Source organism: Bombina bombina, chromosome 6 (genome assembly GCF_027579735.1).
Source record: "Bombina bombina isolate aBomBom1 chromosome 6, aBomBom1.pri, whole genome shotgun sequence".
NCBI lineage: Eukaryota > Metazoa > Chordata > Amphibia > Anura > Bombinatoridae > Bombina > Bombina bombina.
Genome location: NC_069504.1, coordinates 79,333,364 through 79,358,885, shown reverse-complemented (window position 1 = coordinate 79,358,885; position 25,522 = coordinate 79,333,364). Strand labels below are relative to the sequence as shown.

Genomic DNA, 25,522 nt, shown 5'->3' with positions numbered 1-25,522 from the left:
TCTGGATGACTGCAGGGTGGGAGAGTGTGTTAATCTGGGGGGGGCACAGGGTGACTGCAGGGTGATAGGGAGGGAGTTAATCTGATTATTCTGCGGCACAAGGTTGGGAGGGAGGGAGTTAATCTGATGATTCTGGGGCACAGGGTGACTACTGCAGGGTGGGAGGGAGTTAATCTGATAATTCTGGGGCACAGTGTGACTACTGCAGGGTGGGAGGGAGTTAATATGATTCTGGGGGCAAAACTGACTGCAGGGTGGGAGGCAGTTAATATGATTCTGGGGGCACAGGCTGACTGCAGGGTGGGAGGGAGGGAGTTAATCTGATTATTCAGCGGCACAGGGTGACTACTGCAGGGTGGGAGGGAGTTAATCTGATGATTCTGGGGCACAGGGTGACTACTGCAGGGTGGGAGGGAGTTAATCTGATGATTCTGGGGCACAGGCTGACTGCAGGGTGGGAGGGAGTTAATATGATTCTGGGGGCACAGGCTGACTGCAGGGTGGAAGGGATTGTGTTAATCACCCTGTGATAATCAAATATTGATTAATTTAATTTAAAACTTAAGTTGTCTGCTGCAGCTCCCTTAAACTACGAAGCAGAGAGTCGTGCCCAGGCCCACATACAGGGCACCAGACCTAAGACCTGCTGTGTCCTACACTTCTTCAGTGATGTCATGTGGTGACGTCTGTCTGCTCTAGCCTGGGGTCACTATACTTGCTGTGCTCCTGTCACACTGGGGAGAAGTGATCCTGAAAGGAAGTTCAAGCGTTTGTATTCTACATATAATCTGCATGCAATTCTGCAGCTACAACGTTCCCAACTTCCCTATATGATAATTGTATCCCTCCAGTTCCAGTATACTATCCAAAAAGAGGGATAGATCATATATTGTAGGAGTAAAGAAGTTGCTAATTTAAGGGCTTACAGCTGACTGAGCTTGGCTTTAGATTATAAAACAAAAACAGAGCTAATGGTTTATCTCCCCTTGGGTCCCAGGAAGTTACTTAATCCAGTCCCTCACCTCGGCCCCTCCCTTTCCATACAATCCAGTCCGGACTAAGTCGATTAGTTGTTTCAGCCCTATTCTCTTGGTATCTTTATTTGAAAAGCAAGAATGTAAGTTTAGATGCCGGCCCATTTATGGTGAACAACCTAGGTTCACCCACCAATAAACAAGGGCTGTCCAGGGTCCGAAGCAAAAAAAAATAGCTTAGAAGCCTTCTTTTTCAAATAAAGATAGCAAGAGAAAGAAGAAAAATTGATAAAAGGAGTAAATCAGAAAGTTGCTTAAAATTGCATGCTCTATCTAAACCACGAATTAAAAAATTTGGGTTCAGTGTCCCTTTAATGAGTACCATAACCTGATGCATGCAGACACTTCCTGTTAGTTTCACCTTAAAGGGACATTATACCCTAGATTTTTATTTGTATAAATGCTTTGTAGATCCATGTATATAGCCCATCTGGTGTGTTTTTGTAAAAATCTATAGTTTTGCTTATTTTTAAATAACATTGTGCTGATTTTCGACTCCTAACCAAGCCCCAAAGTTTAAAATGTAAACTGATGTATACAGACTCCAGCTTGTTCCTGTTTGTATATAAGGTCTTTTCATATGCAGGAGAGGGGAAGGTCTGCTCTCAGCCCCTTTCACTGGGTGTCTCTTTGTAACCTCATCAACAGTGCTAAATTGGGAGCTTCTAAGTAAGTTTTTAAAAGGTTTTATACTGGATTTTTACATCAGTATCTGTGCGGATTCTTTATAGTAGTGTCTATTACATGCAGTTATATGAACATTGGTGTATACTGTCCCTTTAAATAGATATTAACGGCTAAATTAAACTTTTATGATTCAGATAGAGCATGCTATTTTCAACAAATTTCCAAATTACTTCTGTTATCACATTTGCTTTGTTCACGTTGTATCCTTTGTTGAAAAGCATGCCCAGGTAGTTTATGGAGCAGGAATGCACTACTGGGAGCTAGCTGCTGATTGGTGGCTGCACATATATGCCTCTTGTTATTGGCTCACCCATGTATTCAGCTTGTTCCCAGTAGTGGCATTGTTGCTCCTTCCACAAAAAATACCAAGATAATTAAGTAAATTTGATAATAGATTTAAATTGGAAAGTTGTTTAAAAATGTATTCTCTGTCTGAATCATAAAAAATAATAATTTTGTTTCATGTCCCTTTAAGAGACTTTCAAATGTATTTCCATTATCAAATGATGCCTTTATATATCCACACTTTCTGAGGCACTACCTCCTACTGAGCATGTGCAAGAGTTTACATTATATACATATGAGTCTGTAATTGGCTGAAGGTTGTCACATGATACAGGGGGGCAGCAAATTGTAAAAAAAAAACTTTTTTTAATCTTTAAAATGTCTCCTTTTAAAATTAGGATTGAATTTTGAGTTATGTCTGGTTTTAAGTTCTGTTTATAAATAAATGTATAAATTTGTTCCATATCAGTAAAGAGCACTGTGGATTTCCAGGGTATTTCCTGATAGACAATTCACAAGGCCTTCTCACAACAACAACAAAAATAAAAAAAATGTTTTCTTCTCACTTCCCCCACCTGTTAGATAAGTGCAGGAACAATTAAAAAAAAGTGTAGAATTCAAAACACTGTAATCTGGCCGTTAGGTGACACATCTGAAAGTGTATCCCAGGCTTTTAAAGCGACACTAAAGTCAAAATTAAACTGTAATGATTCAGATAGCATCAGTCTTTTTGTATATACACGTTCTGAGGCTCAAGCTCACAGGGTATATGTATACTAGTCTGTGATTGGCTGATGGCTGTCACATGACACAGGGGACCGCAAATGGAGAAAAAACATTTTTTTTTTAAATAAAACATTTATTTGTATGTACACTTGTTAATTATGCAATTCCACTGTATTTTGTGGTCTTTTAATTGTTTTGCTCACATTATATTAAAGGGACAGTATACTGTATACACCAATTTTTATTTAAAGGGACAGTCTACACCAGAATTTTTATTGTTTAAAAAGATAGATAATCCCTTTATTACCCATTCCCTAGTTTTGCACAACCAACACAGTTATATAAATATACTTTTTATCTCTGTGATTACCTTGTATCTAAGCATCTGCAGACTGCCCCCTTATTTCAGTTCTTTTGACAGACTTGCATTTTAGCCAATCAGAGCTGGCTCACCTGAACTCCACGTGCGTGAGTACAGTGTTATCTATATGACACACATGAACTAACACCCTCTAGTGCTGAAAAACTGTCAAAATTCCCTGAGAGAAGAGGCGGCCTTCAAGGGTTTAGAAATTAGCATATGAACCTCCTAGGTTTAGCATTCAACTAAGAATATTAAGAGAACAAAATAAAATTGGTGATAAAAGTAAATTGGAAAATTGTTTAAAATTACATTCTCTATCTGAATCACGAAAGTTTATTTTGGACTAGACTGTCCCTTTAACTGCATATAATAGACACTACTATAAAGAATAATATGTACAGATACTGATCTAAAAATCCAGTATAAAACCATTTAAAAACTTTCTTAGAAGCTCCCAGTTTAGCTCTGTTGAAAAGGTTAGCTGGAACACCCAGTGCAAGTCGTTCTATAGCAAACCTTCTTTACACAAACAGGTGCAAGCTGGAGTAGGTATACATCAGTATTCTTCTAAAACTTTGGGGTCTGAAAATCAGCACAATGTTATTTAAAAATAAGCAAAACTATAGGCTATATACATAAAGTATAGGCTATATACATAGATCATCTACAAAACATTTATGCAAAGACAAATCTAGTGTATAATATCCATTAAAACAACGCATGTTGTGTTTTAGTCTAAACTTTTGTGGAATCTGAATAGAATGCAATTTACTCTGTAGAAGTTAATGGGTTGAGCAATATTGTTGTGAGTTTGTGATATATATGTGAGAGATTCTTTACAAGCCTTTCCTGGAATTAGCAAGTAGAGAACTCAGGCCAGTGTGTTACAAAAGAGAGGTTTATGGAATGTGACAAAGACCAGGCTCACCTTAAACACTACCTTAATTCTTCCTAATCTTATTTGTTGTTTTAGGTATTTGTTTTCTTCCATTACTGTCACTCAGGATTATGATGTCATTTATAGATGAGGACTATTATTATTAGCTCCACCTTGCCAACATTTGAAAAAGATTCCAGGGACACTTTGCAGCAGAGTTGCACCTATTTATAGTTTGCATAGCTCCACCCACTCAGATTGACTCCCACAACAAGCACATTGAATACTAGTAGTATAATTATAGGAGCCTCACCATGCGCCCTATGTAATTTACTTACAGCATGCTCCCGTGCTTCTAACTATTAGCTGACTTAGCCTTGAAGTGCAACTGCGCACGCGCAGCTCACTACGCTATTTGCGCAACCTTTATGTTGTTTAACCCCCTGAAAAGGGATAGGAAAAGTTCTGCATGGGCGCTACAATCCTTCCCACTCCAAAGCAGAACACATCTGGTGATTGGTGGGGTTGTGTGACTGCTGATGATTGGTTTGCTGGCTGTGTCCTGCTCAGAAACAACAATCTCGGAGGCTTCCGAGTGGGATGTTACCTATGTAACCCCTTTGTTAAATATTATTATTATTATTATTATTATACATAAAGCTAAAGGTCCGGTAGTGCAAAAATAATATGCTGTAGTTTATTTTGCACTAGAATGTCAGTTTATAGGGAAATACAACTGAAATTGAAGAATTTCCAAGTACTTTTTATGTTGTTGCAATATGTTAGGCATTTTTTTAAAACATTACTTTATATTTGGAAAACAGATATTTTCTGTGCTTAAAGAAATACATTTTTACCCTTGTGGAGCATGTCCCTGTCAACCAATAGAGCGTTGAGTATTTTCCTTACTATCCCCTAAACTAGTGTTTCTCAACCACGTTCCTCAAGTACCCCCACAGGCCAGGTTTTCATTATAGCTTAACCAGTGCATAGGGGACGTAATTCGCCGATCAGTAACCATAGTTACTAACCTGCTCTCACCCATCAGCTGATTATTTCACCTGTGTACTGGTTCAGCTATAATGAAAACCTGGCCTGTTGGGGATATTTGAGGACCGCGGTTGAGAAACAATGCTCTTAACCATCTGCTTCTAGGGATGATGCAGGCATTAACATCCATTTCCTTTTAGTTAAAAATCAATATAAATGTAATATGTTTCAAATTGCTCTTTCATACATCATGAGGAGGCAGCTATAGCAATTCAATAATGCATACAGGCTGTGAACCCTGGAGAGGACTATGGGGATGCTGGGGTTTGTGACAGCCATGGATTTGCTAATGAATTAATAAATATATTGGTCAGGTTCACTGCAGAAGACTGTAGGATACTGAGAGAATAAGCAAGTTGTTTAATAGTTAAAGGGACAGTTTACTCAAATATTTTCTCCCCTTTAATTTGTTCCCAATGATCCACTTTACCTGCTGGAGTGTATTACATTGTTTACAAGTATTTCCATTAACCATAAATTGGCTTTTGAATTAGTTTATTTAGCCTGTGGTATCCCCACCCATCCTGAAAGTTTTTGGCCTTAAGACCAAGATGTGTTAACACAGCCAGTAGAAGAAATTACAATCCCAGTGGGATATAGAAGCGATAAGGTAATAAAATGATAATTTTCCATTGTTCTCTCCAAGTATTTGTGATTGGTTTATGAACAGATATAAGATAAAGAAGCAGGTACACAATGTGATAAAGTAATGAGCTCTGATTATATCTACAAGCTCAACCCGTTTTATTAGGCTGTGGCTTCAAAACACAAAATCAGCTAATTCATATACACAAATAAGCCTTAAAAAAGCAAATCTCATACATTTTTTACTCTGCAGCTGGTAAAAAAGTAATTCGAAACAAATTAAGGGAAAAATAATGTTATAGTATACCTTTAAAGGGACAGTTCACCCAAAAAATGTCTCTGATTTAAATTGTTCTTAATGATCCATTTTACTTGCTGGAGTGTATTAAATTGTTTACTAGTAGCTCCTTTACCCCTATTTTGGCCTTTGACATAGCCGATTTAGTTTGTGGTTTCCCAACCTATACTGAAAGTTTTGATACTGGAGTATCAGCTATTGAATAGCCTAAGTAAACACAGCCAGCAGAAGAAATTAAACTCAGTGGGGTGCAGGATAGTTAAAGGGAACCCACTTTTTTACTTTCATGATTCAAATAGAGCATACAATTTTAAGCAACTTTCTAATTTACTCGTATTATCAAATTTTCTTCGTTCTCTTGCTATCTTTATTTGAAAAAGAAGGCATCTAAGCTGAGGAGCCAGCAAATTTTTGGTTAATAACCATGGACGGCACTTGTTTATTGGTGCTGTCCAATTAGCATGGACAACCTAGGTTGTTCACCAAAAATGGGCCGGCATCTAAACTTACATTCTTGCTTAGAAAATGTAATAATAGAAGTAAATTAGAAATTAGCTTATAATTGCATGCTCTATCTGAATCACGAAAGAAAAAATTTGGGTTCAGTGTCTGGATGAAGACTTCTGCCCGTCTGGAGGACCACTTCTCCCGGCTTGGATGAAGACTTCTCCCGGCTTCGTTGAGGACTTCTTGCCGCTTCGATGAGGACTTCTCCCGGCTTCGTTGAGGATGGATGTCGGCTCTTCAAAACTGTAAGTGGATATTCAGGGGTTAGTGTTAGGTTTTTTTAAGGGTTTATTGGGTGGGTTTTAGTTTTAGATTAGGGTTTGGGCAGCAATAGAGCTAAATGCCCTTTTAAGGGCAATGCCCATCTAATGCCCTTTTCAGGGCAATGGGGGGCTTAGTTTTTTTTAGTTAGGTTTTTATTTGGGGGGTTGGTTGTGTGGGTGGTGGGTTTTACTGTTGGGGGTTGTTTGTATTTTTTTTACAGGTAAAAGAGCTGATTTCTTTAGGGCAATGCCCCGCAAAAGGCCCTTTTAAGGGCTATTGGTAGTTTAGTTTAGGCTAGGATTTTTTTTATTTTGGGGGGGCTTTTTTTTATTTTGATAGGGCTATTAGATTAGGTGTAATTAGTTTAAATATCTGATAATTTCTTCTTTTATTTTGTGTAATTTAGTGGGGGTTTTTTTTGTAATTTAGTGTTTTGTTTTTTATTTAATTTAGGTAATTGTATTTAATTTAGGTTATTTATTTAATTGTAGTGTAGTGTTAGGTGTTAGTTTAACTTAGGTTAGGTTTTATTTTACAGGTAAATTTGTATTTATTTTAACTAGGTAGTTAGTAAATAGTTAATAACTATTTAATAACTATTCTACCTAGTTAAAATAAATACAAACTGGCCTGTAAAATAAAAATAAACCCTAAGCTAGCTACAATGTAACTATAAGTTATATTGTAGCAAGCTTAGGGTTTATTTTACAGTTAAGTATTTAGTTTTAAATAGGAATTATATAGGTAATGATAGTAATATTTATTTAGATTTATTTTAATTATATTTAAGTTAGTGGGTGTAGGGTTAGACTTAGGTTTAGGGGTTAATAAATTTAGTATAGTGGGGGCGGCAGATTAGGGGTTAATAAATGTAGGTAGGTGACGGCCATGTTAGGGGCGGCAGATTAGGGGTTAATAATATTTAACTAGTGTTTGTGATGAGGGAGTGCAGCGGTTTAGGGGTTAATATGTTTATTATAGTAGCGGTGATGTCCGGAGTGGCAGATTAGGGGTTAATAAGTATAATGTAGGTGTCGGCGATGTCTGGGGTGGCAGATTAGGGGTTAATAAGTGTAAGATTAGGGGTGTTTAGACTCGGGGTTCATGTTAGGGTGTTAGGTGTAAACAAATTTTGTTTCCCCATAAGAATTAATGGGGCTGCGTTACGGAGCTTTACGCTGCTTTTTTGCAGGTGTTAGGCTTTTTTTCAGCTGGCTCTCCCCATTGATGTCTATGGGGAAATCGTGCACAAGCACCTACAACCAGCTCACTGCTGATTTAAGCAGCGCTGGTATTGGAGTGCGGTATAGAGCTAAATTTTGCTCTACGCTCACTTCTTGTCTTTTAACACCGGGTTTCTGAAAACCTGTAATACCAGTGATGTAGGTAAGTGAGCAGTGACAATAATGTGCAAGTTAGCACCGCACCCCTCTTACCGCAAAACTCGTAATCTAGCCGATAATTTGTTAAAAAAACTAAACTTTTTAAAATATGCTCTTTTAGAGGCAACAAATAAAAATATATTACTTTACTCTCCCTTTAAATTGGAGTTACTTGCCTCCACAGCTAAAAATATAAATACATATGTAGATCGTAAGCTCTTGGGAGCACGTCCTTCCTCTAGTGTTAAAGGGACAGTTTGCTCAAACAATTTCCACCCTTTAATTTGTTCCCAATTATCCAGTTTACCTGCTGGAGTGTATTCAATTGTTTACAAGTATTTCCTTTACCCTTATATTGGCATTTGAAATAGTTGATTTAGCCTGTGGTATCCCCACCTATCCTGAAAGTTTTGTGTAAACAAAGCCAGCAGACAAAATTACCCTCCCAGTGGGGTATAGAAGAGATAAGGTAATAAAATGTTAATTTTCCATTGTTCTCTACAACTATTGGTCTTTTGGTTTATGGACAGATTATACCTACAAGCTCAACCCATTTTATTAGGTTGTGGCTTCAAAACACAAAATCAGCTATTTCTTATACAGAAATAAACCTTAAAAAGCAAATTCTTATACATTTTATACTCTGTAGTTGGTTAAAAAAAGTAATTGGAAACACATTAAGGGAAAACATTTTTGTGCCTTTTTTTTGTTTTTTTATTAGTCTTCCTTATTTTAAGTATCTATTTATTTTACCATGAATCAGAGTAATAGTGAACTGCTATTCATGTACCCAACTCAATAGGATCTGGTGGGGGATTACTAGTTTAGATGACTTGGTAGGTAGTTTTGCAGCAGGATGGGGGTTCTACACCAATTTACAAACATTCAAATTATAATGTATTGATCCATAAATATCTATTTTTTTTCTTAGTTATATGTACATTCCCATGTAGTGTGGTTCCTGCAATGAGTGGTTATTGAATTATAAATACAAATGCTGTCATATAGTGTCTTCCACCAACTAGAATATGTTTTGCATCATCTTCTTAATGTAAAATGGTTTATTAATCTTAGAAGAAGTGAATTCTACAAGAAATGTCTGAGTAGTGCGTGTTAGTGGCAGCTGAGGCTTACAAACCGATGCAGCTGCTGTCAGCTAACCACAGAGACGGTCTAGCAAACTGCTTTTCAAATCCCCCACTGAGATGTGGAACATTATTCTTTTAGAACCTTGTCATGTTAAAGCAAACTTTACTGTGTAGCTAAACCAGATGATTAACTTGCAGTGTTAAATCTTTGAAGCCTAAGGAAGCAGCAGTCAGGGTGTTAGAAATGTTTATGGATAAATTAATTTATATATATATACAGTATCTCACAAAAGTGAGTACATCCCTCACATTTTTCTAAATATTTTATTATATCTTTTCATGTGACAACACTGAAGAAATTACACTGCTACAATGTAAAGTAGTGAGTGTACAGCCTGTATAACAGTGTAAATTTGCTGTCCCCTCAAAATAACTCAACACACAGCCATTAATATCTAAACCGTTGGCAACAAAAGTGAGTACACCCCTAAGTGGAAATGTACAAATTGGGCCCAATTAGCCATTTTCCCTCCCCGGTGTCATGTGGCTCATTAGTGTTACAAGGTCTCAGGTGTGAATGGGGAGCAGGTGTGTTGAAGTTGGTGTTATCACTCTCACACTGGTACTATACTGGTCACTGGAAGTTCAACATGGTACCTCATGGCAAAGAACTCTCTGAGGATCTTAAAAAAAGAATTGTTGCTCTACATAAAGATGGCCTAGGCTATAAGAAGACCCTGAAACTGAGCTGCAGCACAGGGGGCAAGACCATACAGTGTTCTCACACGACAGGTTCTACTCAGTGCCTTGACATGGTCGACCAAAGAAGTTGAGTGCACGTGCTCAGCATCATATCCAGAGGTTGTCTTTGGGAAATAGACGTATGAGTGCTGCCAGCATTGCTGCTGAAGTTGAAGGGGTGGGGGGTCAGCCTGTCAGTGCTCAGACCATACGCCGCACACTCTTCTAAAGATGATGCACAAGAAAGCCAGCAAACAGTTTGCTGAAGACAAGCAGCCTAAGGACATGGATTACTGGTACCATGTCCTATGGTCCGATGAGATGAAGATAAAGTTATTTGGTTCAGTTGGTATCAAGCATGTGTGGCGGCAACCAGGTGAGGAGTACAAAGACAAGTGTGTCTTGCCTACAGTCAAGCATGGTGGTTGGAGTCTCATGGTCTGGGCCTGCATGAGTGCTGCCAGCACTGGGGAGCTACAGTTTATTGAGGGAACCATGAATGCCAACATGTACTGTGACATACTGAAGCAGACCATGATCCCCTCCCTACAGAGACTGGTTCCGCAGGGCAGTATTCCAAAATGATAACGACCCCAAACACACCTCCAAGACAACCACTGCCTTGCTAAAGAAGCTGAGGGTAAAGGTGATGGACTGGCCAAGCATCTCCAGACCTAAACCCTATTGAGTATCTGTGGGGCATCCTCAAACGGAAGGTGGGGGAGTGCAAGGTCTCTAACATCCACCAGCTCCGTGATGTTGTCATGGAGGAGTGGAAGATGACTCCAGTGGCAACCTGTGAAGCTCTGGTGAACTCCATGCCCAAGAGGGTTAAAGTGATGATTAAGTGATTTTGATGAATTAGTGCCCGGTTTTTAATAATCCTATTAAAAACAAGGGTATTTAATTCATCAAAATTTACATTTTAAGCATTTTCTTCAAAAACTTACCTTTTAATCCTGAGAGCCGCTGCAGCGCTTCCTCCGTCCGTCGCAAGCCCTCTTCACGGGTCCAAAATGATGAATCCGGTTTCATCCAATCACGGCATACCCTCAGGCCATGATCCCCCCAGGGGGAACGCCGTGATTGGAGGAAGCCGGAATCGTCATTTCTGACTTAAGCAGAGGCTTCCGACGGCCGGGGGAATCGATGGAGCAGCTTTCAGGATATAAAGGTAAGTTTTTGAAGAAAGCACTTGAAATGTCAATTTTTATGAATTAAAGTGCCCTTGTTTTAAATAGTTTTATTAAAAACCGCGCACTAATTCGTCAAAATTGACCTTGACTTTAAGGCAGTGCTGGAAAATAATAGTGGCCACACAAAAGATATTGATACTTTTGGCCCAATTTTAGGCAACTTTCTAATTTACTCCCATTATCAAATTTTCTTTGTTCTCTTGGTATCTTTATTTGAATGGAAACTTAGGAGCAGGCCCATTTTTGGTTCAGAATTTGGGTAGCACTTGCTGATTGGTGGCTACATTTAGACACCAATCAGAAAGCGCTGCCCAGGTCTGAATCAAAAATGGTCCGGCTCCTATACTCACATTCGTGCTTTTTCAAATAAAGATATCAAGAGAATGAAGAAAAAATTATAATATAAGTAAATAAGAAAGTTGCTTAAAATGATAAAGAAAAGTTTTATATTTCTGTATGAACAAATTATCAAGGAAAAGCAATGATTTCATTGTAACTAACTAAATATAAATGCATGTAAGGATAAAAACTGAAATGTGCATGAGTGTATTTCAGTTTTTAATAGAACCATGTCTGCAATATATATCCATTAGAAGGAAATGCTTCTACTTAAATCTATCACTGTTTCAGTGGCATATGCACATATGCCTCATGCACCAGCATTCAGACAAACACCACAGCTCCTCAGAGAGTCTGGGGTTGTATGACACAAATTAAAGAGATATGAACGTCAAAATTAAACTTTCATGTTTCAGACAAAGCATGTAATTGTAAAAAGTTTACCTCTATTATCAAGTTTACTTTGTTCTCTTGATATCCTTTTGTTGAAAAACACACCTAGGTGTGCTTAGACGCAGAAATGCACTACTGGGAGTTAGATGCTGTGGAGCTGACAGTAAAGGGATATGAAAACCCCCAAAAATGTTTATGATTCATAGAGCATGTGATTTTAAACAATTTTCTTAATTACTTCCATTATCAATTTTTCTTCGTTCTTTTGATATTTTTTGTGGAAAAGCAGACACGTATGCTTAGGAGCCGGCCCATTTCTGCAGCAGTTTTACAAGAATGTTATCAATTTGCAAAAACACTAGATGGCAGCACTATTTCCTGTCACATAGTGTTCCAGACACCTACATAGGTATCTCTTCAACAAAGAATACCATTAGAACAAAGCAAATTTGATAATAGAAGTAAACTGGAAACTTTTTTTTTTTAATGGTATGCTCTGTCTGAATCAGAAATGTATTCCTTTAAATGTACATTCAACCCCTTTGCTGGGATTGTCACATATTGATATGCAAACAACAGTGCAATAATACAAAACTTTTTTTTTCCTTTTGCACTTTTATGTCCCTTTAAGGCATTGACACAATACACACTTCTGCTGGCTCCATGAGCACCCAATTCAGAGCCAATGATGTAATGAATAGAAATGTACATTCAAAATGTAGTTTAAAGCATCCGAGGATTATAAGGACCTTCAGCTGTTTCCAAAAAAGGACATTTGCATAAGATATATATATATACTAATTTAAATGAGAAAGTCCCTTACACTATTGTTTTAATCTTGCAAGTCCTTTTAAGTTGCTTTATACTGTAGAAATAAAGATCATTTACATTTGCTAATAGGGAAATATCTTGGACACCTCTTTGAAGCCATAAGCTATTTACTAAAGCTTTTGTGCATTTCAAATTCACATAGAATGTCCCTTTAATATGCTGCTGCCCCTTTAACATGTTGGGCTTTTTACAATATGCCTAATATAAACCGTTATATACAAATATTATGATCTGACACCCAGTGACAGTCCATAAACTGTCTAAACAAATTCAACCTTGTTGGCCCTACAAACCTGGAAACACAATGCTATAGTTTGTGAAGCGAAGGTGCAAGCTGAGAGATGAAAGAGACATCCGCATATGAGCAATTTAGTACGATTTACAAGGAGAGAAAAAACACAGTTCACTTGTTTCCAAGAAACTTGTTTCAGATTGCATAAACATTCAAACAGAGCAGGGCGCGCAGATGTTTTAAGTAGGGCATTCACCTGCTTTTTGGGAATGAGCCATCTCTAAACAGTACACAAAACTGCATGAGAGCTAAGCTTTTTACCAAATAATGAAATCATTCATATCTAGTAGTAGTTTACTCTGTACGTCCATAGTAGTTTGCTGTTAGGGAAGAAGTCACAGTGATGTAAAACAGACGTTTGCAGGTATTTAAATGCAGAAGAATCCTTGCTTTATATGAGAGATCTGCTTGTCGATCGCACCATGATCTACAGCTTTAGACGTAAAAATAAATGGTACGTTCTTTATGCAATACAGAAAAATATTATATATAGTTCATTCTTCAAGTATATATAAACTGCTTCACTTGCAAAGATTGATGTGTCCAGCAGATCTATAAAGCATTAAAGGGACTTCTATTAGCAAATTGACTTTATTCTTTTGGTATCTTTTGTTGAAAAGCAGGTAAGTAGGCTCAGGAGTGTACATGTGTTTAGACAATATATGGCAGCATGTTTTCAAGATTTGCTTTTAACACTGTTATACATTTAGCAAACAATATAATTTAATAACTATTTAAAGTGAGTAGTGCTTTTTTTTCTGGCAAAGTTAATCCCATTATCCCTCCCTCTGTATCATGTGACAGCCATCATCCAATCACAAAATGCATGTATGTATATACTGTGCACTCTTGCACATGCTCAGTAGGAACTTGAGCCACAGAAAGTGTGTTTATAAAAAACGGTGCACATTTTGATAATGGAAGAAAATTGGAGTGTTTTCTTTCTAATTGTATGCTCTATCTAAATTATAAAAGATTAATTTTGACTTTTGTGTCCTTTTTAAAACTAATTTTGTTTGCAAACTACATTTTTTTGTAGTCCAGTGAAATAATGCTTGAAAAGTCTCACTTTAACACACTTTAGTATTTTATTATATGCTTTATTTTACCGCAGCCAAGTAGGAACAGATTTAATGACCTCCCTCACGGAACAAGCATTCACCATGTGGAATATACTACATCTTTCTGTGCAAAAGCAGGCAAAATAAATAATGAAAGTATATTGCAAATAGTTTTTAATGACACTGGCTATGGGTACAGAGGCCAGTGTGTCAGATGCACAGTAAGCTTTTTGACATATTCAACTGTCTGTTGTTCTTACATATGGAAGATTTTTATTTATTTAATTTTTTAGTTTAAAGGGACATTGTACAGTAGATTTTTCTTTGCATAAATGTTTTGTAGATGATCTATTTATATAGCCCATCTGGGAGTGTTTTTGTAACAATGTATAGTTTTACTTATTTTTTAAGAACATTGTGCTGATTTTCAGACTCCTAACCAAGCCCCACAGTATCAGATGTATACATGTGTTTACAGACTCCTGTTGGCTCCTGTTTGTTATCTGTTTTTTCATATGCAGGGAAGGAGGGGACGTGTCTGCTCTTATCATTTTCCCAGCCCCTTTTACTGTGTGTCCCAGACTAACCTCATCAACAGTGCTAAACTGTGAGCCTCTAAGTACATTTTTAAAAGGTTTTATACTGGATTTTTATATCCGTATCTGCGCATAGTCTTTATAGTAATGTCTATTACATGCAGCTATATGAGAATTGGTGTATACTGTCTCTTAAAAGAACATTGTTCTAATTTATTCAAGCATATATCTTTTGCTATACCTACAGCAGTACTCTGCACGCGTAGAGCTAAAGACATAGGTATAATCACTCTGAACCAGGGGCGGAGCTACCATTAGTGCAGCAGGTGCACCAGGGCCCAAGAACTGGAGGGGGCCCATAACAGCCATTCTATACATAGTTGTGTGCAGAATGTTTACAATCCTAATGCAGGGGAGCCTTTTATTAGTGCAGGTTGTAGGTCCATCTGTCTATCGATCTGTCTGTCTATATTAATTATACAGAGCAGAATGTATATTAATACTTTTGCTTTCTACTGAGTTACTTTTGGGGGGCCCAACATGAAGTTGCAGGGCAAGTAGTATGAAAAGGACACATGACAACTTGTAGTAGTTCAATCCGTGGATGTTGAAATTATCTTTGCAAAGCCATTTTTTATGGATGCAACTCCAAAAGTAAGATGGATGGCTGGTTTTAATAATCCTTAAAGGGACAGTCAACTCAAAATGTTTTTATTGTTTTAAAAGATAGATAATCCCTTTATTACCCATTCCCCAGTTTTGTAAAGAAAACACAGTTATATTAATATACTTTTTACCTTTGTGTTTATCTTGTATCTAAGCATCTTCCTACGGCCCCTGATCACATGACTTTATCTATTGACTTGCATTTAAGCCAATTAGTGCTGTGTTGTTAGAATCCACGGGCGTCAGCACAATGTTATCTATATGGCTCACATGAACTAGCTTCCCCTGATGTGAAAAGCAAATACAAAAGCATGTGATCATGGGGCTGTCTTTAGGGACTTAGAAACATACAGAAATTTAGAGGTTTAAAGGTTATAATGTATGTTGATATAAACATGTTTGTTGGGCAAAGCTGGGGTATGGGTAATTATCTATTTTTTTAAACAATAACATTTTTATGTTGACTGTCCCTTTAAAGGGACCTTAAGCCCCTGGAGATTTTTATATAAAATGTTCAGTTACGTGTAATGAAGCAACTTAGCAATATACTTTGAAAATTGAGTATTTTCTAATTCTTCAAATTTCAAATCCCTACTTCTGGCTCATCAAGGCTAACCCTGCTACATATATGTCCTTAATTGGCTTTAACTGATAATAACTGCAAAATAATGTACTTTAGTCTAACATTATGACTGTAGATAACCTTGTTGTCAAATTGGCTCCTCCAAAAAAAAGGCAAAAAAATAAATTTGCTTAAAAAAAATAGATTTGGCTTTTACTCTATATCAGCACAACGCAAATCTCTTGTAATTACAAGAGGTTTACTGTCCTATTAACTCATTTTTAGACTAAAGCAGGTTCTCAACGAAGATAAAAGGAAAAGCAAATTCCTTAGATTTCACCAGTCACAGCTACATCAAAAGCTCTTCAGCAAGATAAGTCAGTATTTAATGTTTTATTGTGTGTACATAAAGTAAAATAATAACTAATGGATGAGACTATAATGTCACCTCTTTAATAATTGCACTGTATTATTTAAGGAAACAAAAGAGACATTAAGAAAGCTTTTGTGTCACACAGGGAAGCACAAACGTTCTACAAAGATGTCTTTTGTCTCATCGTGACGGTTAACTCATGTCTGATTTGTTGCAAACTTTAACTGTGTGCGGTTTCTGTAACGAAAAAACAAAAACATTTTATACACGAAAAATCTATTCTCATGTACTGCAAAATAAGAAGGAAATTACTATAAAAATTTCATTTGCTGCTTTCTTTTTTTTTAGGATTTCGGTGTTTTTCTTGGCTCCGTTAGTCATTTTGAAAAAAAATATAATTGACATTTTTTTCTTTATAGTAATAGGTCCAAAATACAGTTAGCAGAGCTGCGACCCTTAAATAATAAAGTGCCAGGGAAAATAGTGAAGCAGAAGAACTGATCGGTAGCACAGAAAGTTCTGCAATGCTATTTAAATCATTAAGCACAAAAGCCCCATCAATTAAAGGGAAAGTCTACAACTTAGTCATCAGTTATCGGAGCTTGGCAGCCATTTCAAAGTGGCCAGAAACAATATTCATTTTAAAATAACTTTTTTTTACCATTCCTGCTGCATGATATAGAAAAGTTGAAGGTACGACTTTAAGATGACCAAGGTGTAGAATAGATTGTCCCTTTAATTAAAGGGACATAAAACTGAGATATGTCACAAAGTGTATATCGCTACACAATAAAAACTCCTAATCAAATATGCTTTTTTATTTAAAGAATTATTTAATATTATGAAGAAAATCTTACCCAATAAATTTTTTGTTAGGGCTCCATACCGCACCTTCAAAAACTTAGATCATGCTCGCTCCTAAACCTATGCACCGTAACAGTGTTTCGTTTGTGCACGCCCAGCCTGCTCCCATGGAAACAAAGTTAGATAACACTGAACTTTATTTTTGTCATGTAGAGTTCCCACTCATCTGGTACTTTACCATCATGACTGGTATTTTTAAGGTTCAGGTCAAAATTGAATATAAAAATTAAATATAGAAATAAAGATGCTATCATGGTCAAACTTCTTCCAGCAGATTTAATTCCTAATTTATGCTGCATAGTTATTTATGCAAATTTATGCTATTGAGCATGGTCGGCAGAAAAGGTGACAGCCTTAGCGTCATGTGATCTGTGCTCGTTTACGCAGTGTGTAGACTCAGCCATTGGCTAAGTATAATAATTAGTCACAAATGAGAAACGTAAACAGTGTTAGTTTGGAAGAGAAGATTAATTAATTGCTCTGAGGCATCTGCATGTTGGATATTATTCTTTGCAAAACCAGAACATTTTTTTTGCGGGGGGGGGGGGGTTACATGACCATTTAAGAACAGAACACAACATTGTAAAAATTTGCTTTTTTTCACACTTCTTAGTGAAACTGGAGCACTCTATATTGCCTTGAGCAGTATATTTCACATCTGATATGATTAAAGGGACACTGAACCCAAATGTTTTTTTTCGTGATTCAGATAGAGCATGACATTTTAAGCAACTTTCTAATTTTCTCCTATTATCAAATTGTCTTCATTCTCTTGGTATCTTTATTTGAAATGCAAGAATGTAAGTTTAGATGCCGGCCCATTTTTGGTGTACGACCTGAGTTGTCCTTGCTGATTGGTGGATAAATTCATTCACCCATAAAGAAAGTGCTGTCCAGAGAATCCTCAACCAAAAAAAAAAGCTTAGATGTCTGCTTTTTCAAATAAAAATAACAAGAGAACAAAGAAAAATTGATAATAAGAGTACATTAGAAAGTTGCTTAAAATTGCATGCTCTGTCTGAATCATGAAAGAAGACACTTGGGTTCAGTGTCCCTTTAAGACATGTGAACTTTATCTTTGCATCTAGAAAAATATTTTAAAATAGATATGCTAAATTAGCCTTTTTTTCACATTGCAAAAGGTGTGGCCATGTTTTCAGCAGTTTACACAAAAAATCATTTTCCTCTGCTAATTTTAATTTATATTTAAACAGCTTACATACTCTTTTTGTATGGACAGAGACCATGGACCTTCTGGTTCTTATCGGCTGCCAAATGCTGTCTTTCTATGGCCCCATCCCATTCAGTAACCGTTTGTTGTGCAAAAAACATTGGTGATATTTGGCTTCTAGGCCATATATAAAGATCTCATATTTATCAATTCGCTGTCTTGTGCACCTCCCAGTGAGGTAAGAAGCCTCTGATGATATAATTGGGGATGTAGCTGTTGGTAACAGACTCTATAACTTCATAGTACTAGCAAGCTATTTTATTTAGTTGTTTTTGTACAAACAAAAGTTATGTTTTATTTATCTGAGCTCCCCACTAGTTCCTTTTTTCATTTATTGGATGTAGCTAATGATGTCATCATCAGTTTTCGGCAGGGACATCATGAGCTGCAGAAGACATTGGATGGTTAACTAAGAGCAATTGTTGCTGCCCTTTGTAACTGTGCATGAAAGAAAGCTAAAATGTTTATGTTACAGTTTATGTAAAAAGTTCAGGGAAGCTGTGGAGGTAGCAACCAGTGTTGCAGGGAACATGCATTTTGACCTGATCTGCTGGCCGGTATTCTGGCGAAAATAGCTACCTTGTCGAGATCTGCTACCTCGACCTGCGCATGCTCACAATTACGTAATTGCACTCCACATATGTTTGAAAGGAATGTGTGGAATGCAATTATGTAATGACAAGCATGCGCAGTTCAAGTTGTTATCCGTAATTCCCCGATGTTGACTATCTTTTGTGCCTCCTTCTGAGTACTATAATATAATAGAAGGGAACTACAAGAATAACTCCACTACTTGTGCACTATTTGCTTAGCGCATCATCGGTTCAGCTATTAAGCGATATCCAACATGAGTTTTACTATGAGTCCCCATAGAAGTCTATTATTTGAGGAATTTAGCGCACCCTTGCTGACATACAGGTGTTAACGCACCCTAGACTCTCAATAGAATGCAATGATAGAAGCGCTACTGATTGCACTTAAGCACTTTTAAAGTACAATATATTTGTGCTGAGTGTGTGATCTCATGCATTAAGTAATGCACCCACCTAATAAAAAATGCACCTGCCCAGTTTGAGTAATTCAGAAGAGGGCACATACAGAGTACAGTATAAATTGTTGGCTTATTGGTGCCTTGTGTGATTTAAAACAGAGAGAAAGAAAAAGCCTTCAAAAGAAAATATAAAATTTAGTTTGCAATTTATGTTAAATCCTTTCATTAAACCAGGGTATAAATATTATATGAATATTCTTTTTGAAAGTGTCAGATGAAGTTTGATATTTTGGGTTGGAATGTGGCACATGCAGTGCGGCAGGAATTAGCCAGAGGTGCAAGTGAAACGTGGCTTTGTTTTGTATTATGATCTCTTCTTTTTGACTTCTATCCATTTAGTGATGAACTTACAAGAACAGACTTAAAGAAGCTGCCAGCACTTCCAACACAGGCCCTTAAGGAGCACCCTTCCTTGGCTTACTGGTAAGGTCACAAGTTACTAATAACATAGAATACATTTAAAGAGGCATTGTAGTGACAAAACACAGCCATGAGATGAGAATATGGCTGGTGATTTAAAGGGACAGTTTACCAAAAAAATTCTCCCATCTAATTTGTTCCCAATGATCCATTTACCTGCTAGAGTGTATTAAATTGTTTACAATTAGCTCTTTAGCCTTATTTCAGCATTTTAAATAGCTGATTTAGCCAGTGGTATCCCCACCTATACTGGATGTTTACAAGGCTAAACAAGCAATGTAAACAAAACCAACAAAGTAATTACACTCTTAGCGGGTTGTAGAAGAGGTAACTAATACAATTATAAGTTTCCATCGTGCTCTCTAAGTATTAGGCTTTGGTTTACAAACATATATAAGATAATGAAGCATGCGTGTGTACACACATTGATGATATAATGAGATCTCATTTTTACCTGCAAGCTCAACCCATTTCAATAGGCTGTGGTTCATTCTCTTGTTATCTTTATGTTAAAAACAGAAATGTAAAGTGTAGGAGCCGGTCCATTTTTGGTTCAGACCCTGGTTAGCGCTTGCTTATTGGTATCTACATTTAGCCACCAATCAGCAAACTCTACCCAGGTGCTAAACCAATCAGCAAGCTCTACCCAGGGCTCATAAGCTTTACATTCCCGCTTTTCAAATAAAGACAGCAAGAAAACGAAGAAAAATTGATAATAGGAGTAAGTTATAAAATTGCTTAAAATTGCCTGCTCTATCTGAATCATTAAAGAAAAAAATGGGTTTAGTATCCCTTTAAGGGAAAACCCATTTTACAGTATACTGTATCTTTAAGCATATGCATGTATATCACTCCAGCAGCATGGGGATGCCTCTGGTAAGTGACTTTAACCCCTTAGCCAGGGTTAAACACAGTTATAGTTAGTTTGTTTAAAAAAATGAAATGGAAATAAAGGAGACAGTAAATATATGTCACTTTATCGAGCTCCATTCTCTCTTGTTTTACCATTTGTTGTTAACCTCTAGGCTTCCAGGTGGGCTACAGTGCATTGTGATGCAATTTACTGTATCCCTCTTTGGCAGCCCAAGGGTTAAAAGGACATTGTGAGCATGGAGAGTAACAATATTAATATTCTAATAGCATTGTCAGGCTGCCATAAAATAGCTTAACAAGGATAAAGGTGGTTATCATTTTCTGCTCTTGATTTTTTTTTAATTAAAAGGTCTTTATAGTGACAATGCAACCCTATGTGTTTAACCACCACAACCCAATTAAACACATACAGTTCTGCTCAAGTTCCACAGAGCACTGCCAGTCCCGAATGGAAACCGCTGCTGATCCAGTCAGCAGTGCAAGCTGCACAGCCCAGCTATGCACTAGCATTGCTGATAGGACTAGTGGCAGTTTCTGGATCAGCAGTGCTCTGGGGCTTCCAAGAGTCATTTTAACTATGTGTTTAATCTGTTTGCGGGAGATAAACACATAGGGTTGCAGCATCACTAGTGATACAATGACATGTTCTATCAAATAACAGCATGTGATTGTATCACTAGAATTGTTCCCCTTCATCTCAATTTACCTATATGTATGGGTAGCACATATACCCACTGAGGGTGGTACTTGATACCAGGATACTTGTTAGGTCCATAAGGAAGGACCTGAACTAGGGGACACAGGTAATTTGCCTAGTAAGGCCCTTTACTTTTAGAGTAACTTATAAACAATTTGGTTGCCATGGGAATAATTACTTTACCCCACTCACTTTAAAGGAGCAACTCACATGTCACTGAGCCCTCTTCACCCATATCCAAGTGCAAAGAGTTATGATACCTTCTAAAAAAATCTCCTATTGCTGCTCTATCAATAACCAATTTATTGCAGTTTTATTGCTGAATCATGACCCTGTGACCATACCCACAGATGTGTCACACCAGTGTTACTGGCACCAGAGCTTTGTTTTTATGTGCATGTGCTATTTATCAAGCAGGATTTATGTTATCACTGCACCGAGGGCAGGAGAGTAGGATGTTGGCAGACGTTAGTCTTCCTGTAGCCTTTATATTGGCAGGTGGTACAGTCCTGGACAAGGAATTTTCACAGCTGCCTTTGACTATTAACAGCGCAGCAGCTAGCGAAGGAACAGCTGACAAGATAGTGACGGTTTTTCATTTGATTCAGAAATGCTGGGTGTCTGTCCGTGCATGAATTTGTTGCTTTCCTTCCCTACCTTAAAGGGACATGAAACACAATTTTTTAATTTCCTGCTTCAGATAGAACATACAGTTTTAATTGAATTCTCTTATCAAATTTTGTGTCGGAGTTTTAAGGCCAGTGAGCTTTTATTTTACAGACTGTGCACAAACATGCACTTCCTGCTAGGTTCAAAATGTAACTGTTTTAGCTTAACCTTTCTTAAATGCTTAAACTATTAACATGTTTAAATAAGTAAATTAGAAAGTTGATTAAAGTCACTTGCACTTTCTGAATCATGAAAGTTTAATTTTACGTTTCACTGATTAAATATGTATTTATTTTCCTTATCAGATCAGACTAAAATGTTCTTCAATTATATAAATTATCATTATGAGATGATTTATTTTTTTCATTTCTCAGTGAGGACAGAGTAATAGAACATTACAAGAAACTGAGTGGCCAAAGCAGAGGACAAGCTATTGTAAAGTAAGTAGCCCATAATAATGTATTGGTTTTTGTTTTTGTATGGTATTAGAATTAAATGTATATTTGCCCTCTTTGGTAAATCAACCTACCTACCCTTCTATAGACCTTACTCTGAATTTGAAATGAGCAGTAGATTTGTTCTGGTCGTTAAGGGATTGTCTGGGTATAATAGCGCAGCAAGACTGCGCTATTAGACCCTCCCTCCAGCTGCGAGAATGTACTATTGAAAAACTCACCCCCATAGAAAGACCAGTTAAAGTGAAGGTAAATTTTGATGATAAAGTGACCAGTTTTTAAAAATCTGATTAAAAACAGGGGCACTTTAATTCATCAAAATTTACATTTCATTCGTGTTGTGAAAATACTTACCTTTTAATCTTGACAGCCGCTCCAGCGATTCCCCCGGTCGTCGCAAGCCTCTTCATACGTCAGAAATGACGGATGGGTCATCCTGCAATCACGGCTTCCCCCCGGGAAAATCAGTGTTTGATTCAACACTGTGATTGGAGGAAGCTGGTTTCCTCATTTTAGACCCTGGAAGAGGCTTTGCGATGGGTAGGGGAAGCGATGCCACGGCTGTCAAGATTAAAAGGTAAGTATTTTCAGAACACAAGTAAAATGTAAATTTTGATGAATTAAAGTGCCCCTGTTTTTAATCAAATTTTTAAAAACTGGGCACTTTATCATCTAAATTTACATTAACTTTAAGGGGTAATTTGCCACCACCCTGTATCATGTGACAGCCATTAGCCAATTAGTGTATACACTGTGAACTCTTGCACATGTTGCAAAATTGACATGCCTGACCCCCCTTGGTTCTTTCTGCTCAGATCATAATCAGTTGTCCCTTTGTGGAGATGGTTTGTTCAGAAGTTAGTTTTAGGGTGAAAAAGCCAGCTTACTTCTGAAATGTTGCTGTCAGAATAGCAATGCTTAGGATATTGCGGTTCACAAAGATATCAGCTTGAAAACTGTTATAATCTAAATGTTGCCCTACCTCTAACCCTTCCTATATACTATGTATTACATTTTTATTAACCTCAGGTAACATTATCTCCATCAAAATTCATTTAAATTAAAGGCGGCTTTATAAAGTCATTAAGAAACACAAGTAAAATGTTGTGTACAATAATCACAGTTTAGTTAAAATAAAAAAAGTTCAGCTTTTTTGTTTTTAAAGGAACATGAAACCCCCCAAAAATATTTCATGGTTCTCACAGAACATTGAATTTTAAACAACTTTCCAATTTACTTATATTCTCACATTCCCTTCATTATTTTGGTATCCTTTGTTGAAGGAGCATCAATGTATTACTGGGAGCTAGCTGAATACAACGAGTGATTCAATGATAGAAGGCATATATGTGCGGCCACCAATCAGAAGCTAGCTCCCAGAAGTGCTCTGCTGCTCTTGAGCCTATGCTTTTCAATAAAGGATACCAAGAGCACAAATCAAATTAGATAATAGAAGTAAATTAGAAAGTTGTTTAAAATGACATGTTCTATCTAAATCGTGAAAGTTTAATTTTGACTTTACTGTCCCTTTAACATTGCAAATGTTCTCCTAAATGTGTAGCTTGTAGATACTGTATGAGCTTATCTAACACATCATTATGTTTATAATAACGGAGCCTTGTAATTATGTATACTTTGTACTCTGTTTCAGTTACATGAGTATTGCGGAGTCTCTTCCAACATACGGAGTGCATTACTATGCAGTCAAGGTGAGTTGTGCGAGTAAAGGTCACTGAACGCTCCAGCAGGCGGAAATTCTGTGATGTATTCTGAAAGTATGTGAGATAGCAATTCCACTGAGAAGCAAAGGTTACACAGATGTAAGGGCTGGAAAAGCAACTCTGTGTATGAGGGACTGAAATAATATATTTACTGCTTCTTTGTGCAAAATGTATCAGGTCAGAGATGAAGTTAAATTATCTTATTTTTTCCTTTATTTACTAATTCCTTTGGTGTATTCAGAATACAAACACTTTACATAACTTTCCAGTCTGCTGAGTATCTCCACTGCTGTTCCTTGTTAGTAAATACCCATTAATATGAAATTCACATATAGCATTGCATTATTGTTGAAAATGTATAGGGTTTGAAATTACCACTAGTCCCAAACGAGTAAGAAATTACTGCAGACAAGTTCAATCTTTTTACTTTTTTCCTATTTTTAACATTGATTGGACTAGTAACTTTTTCCCTCTGGGCTAGTAAGTTTTAACACCTAACTAGTGATATAGTGATATTTTTACACCTCTATGTATATGTATATGTATATATGTATATATATATATATATATATTTTTTTTTTTTTTTTTTTTTTTACAATAGCTGTATCATAGTACACTTTTGCTTCATTGCTGATCTAATCTCTTTATGAGAGTCCATTTAAAATGAATGATAATCTTTGCTAGATGTATGATTTGACGATTGAGTCCTCTGTGGATGATTACTGTTGACAGTGAACTCTGAGTTAGCATTTAAGTGTTCCGTTGCTCCTAAAACATCATTGCTACTCAGGAAACAGCATAAAAACCTTTCACCCAGGGGATAATGAAATACAAATGTGAAGCATGAGATTGAACTATATATCTAGCAGATAGTATTGACAATAAGACATGTATCCAGCTAAAATACACATACTGTACATACATACACACTGAACAGGGACAATAATATGAGTACAAACACTGCAAACCATGTTTTTTTACTTAAATTTTAAAACAGGAATATAAGTTTGTGTACTGCAGTATGTACATCAGCCAATCACACAAAGGATACATTTACATGTATATAACATCTGACCTGTCTGGTGGAAATGGCAACCTAATATATTATAACAGCAATTACAACACATATTATTACTAAACAATTTAGCTTTTAACAAGGTGCTGTACTAGTATTTTATTTCAACCATCCTTCAGTTCACCCAAAAACGTTCTCCCCTTTAAATTGTTCCTAATTATTCATTTTAACTGCCGGAGTGTTTTAAATTGTTTAACCCTATTTCTCCAACATAGGTGTGTCCGGTCCACGGCGTCATCCTTACTTGTGGGATATTCTCCTCCCCAACAGGAAATGGCAAAGAGCCCAGCAAAGCTGGTCACATGATCCCTCCTAGGCTCCGCCTACCC

The 25,522-nt window shown here is 36.9% G+C and overlaps 1 protein-coding gene across 5 annotated transcripts in view; it reads left to right on the top strand.

The window, feature by feature from the left end:
- The window catches only part of FRMD4A (FERM domain containing 4A), an 818,993-nt gene that overhangs the window by 657,980 nt on the left and 135,491 nt on the right, over window positions 1-25,522 (top strand). For all 5 annotated transcript variants that reach the window (XM_053716492.1, XM_053716495.1, XM_053716493.1 and 2 more), the window contains exons 8-10: window positions 19,623-19,706; window positions 22,317-22,382; window positions 24,049-24,106. In XM_053716492.1, the coding sequence (XP_053572467.1) occupies window positions 19,623-19,706; window positions 22,317-22,382; window positions 24,049-24,106 (208 nt within the window). The remainder of the gene's footprint in view (window positions 1-19,622; window positions 19,707-22,316; window positions 22,383-24,048; window positions 24,107-25,522) is intronic.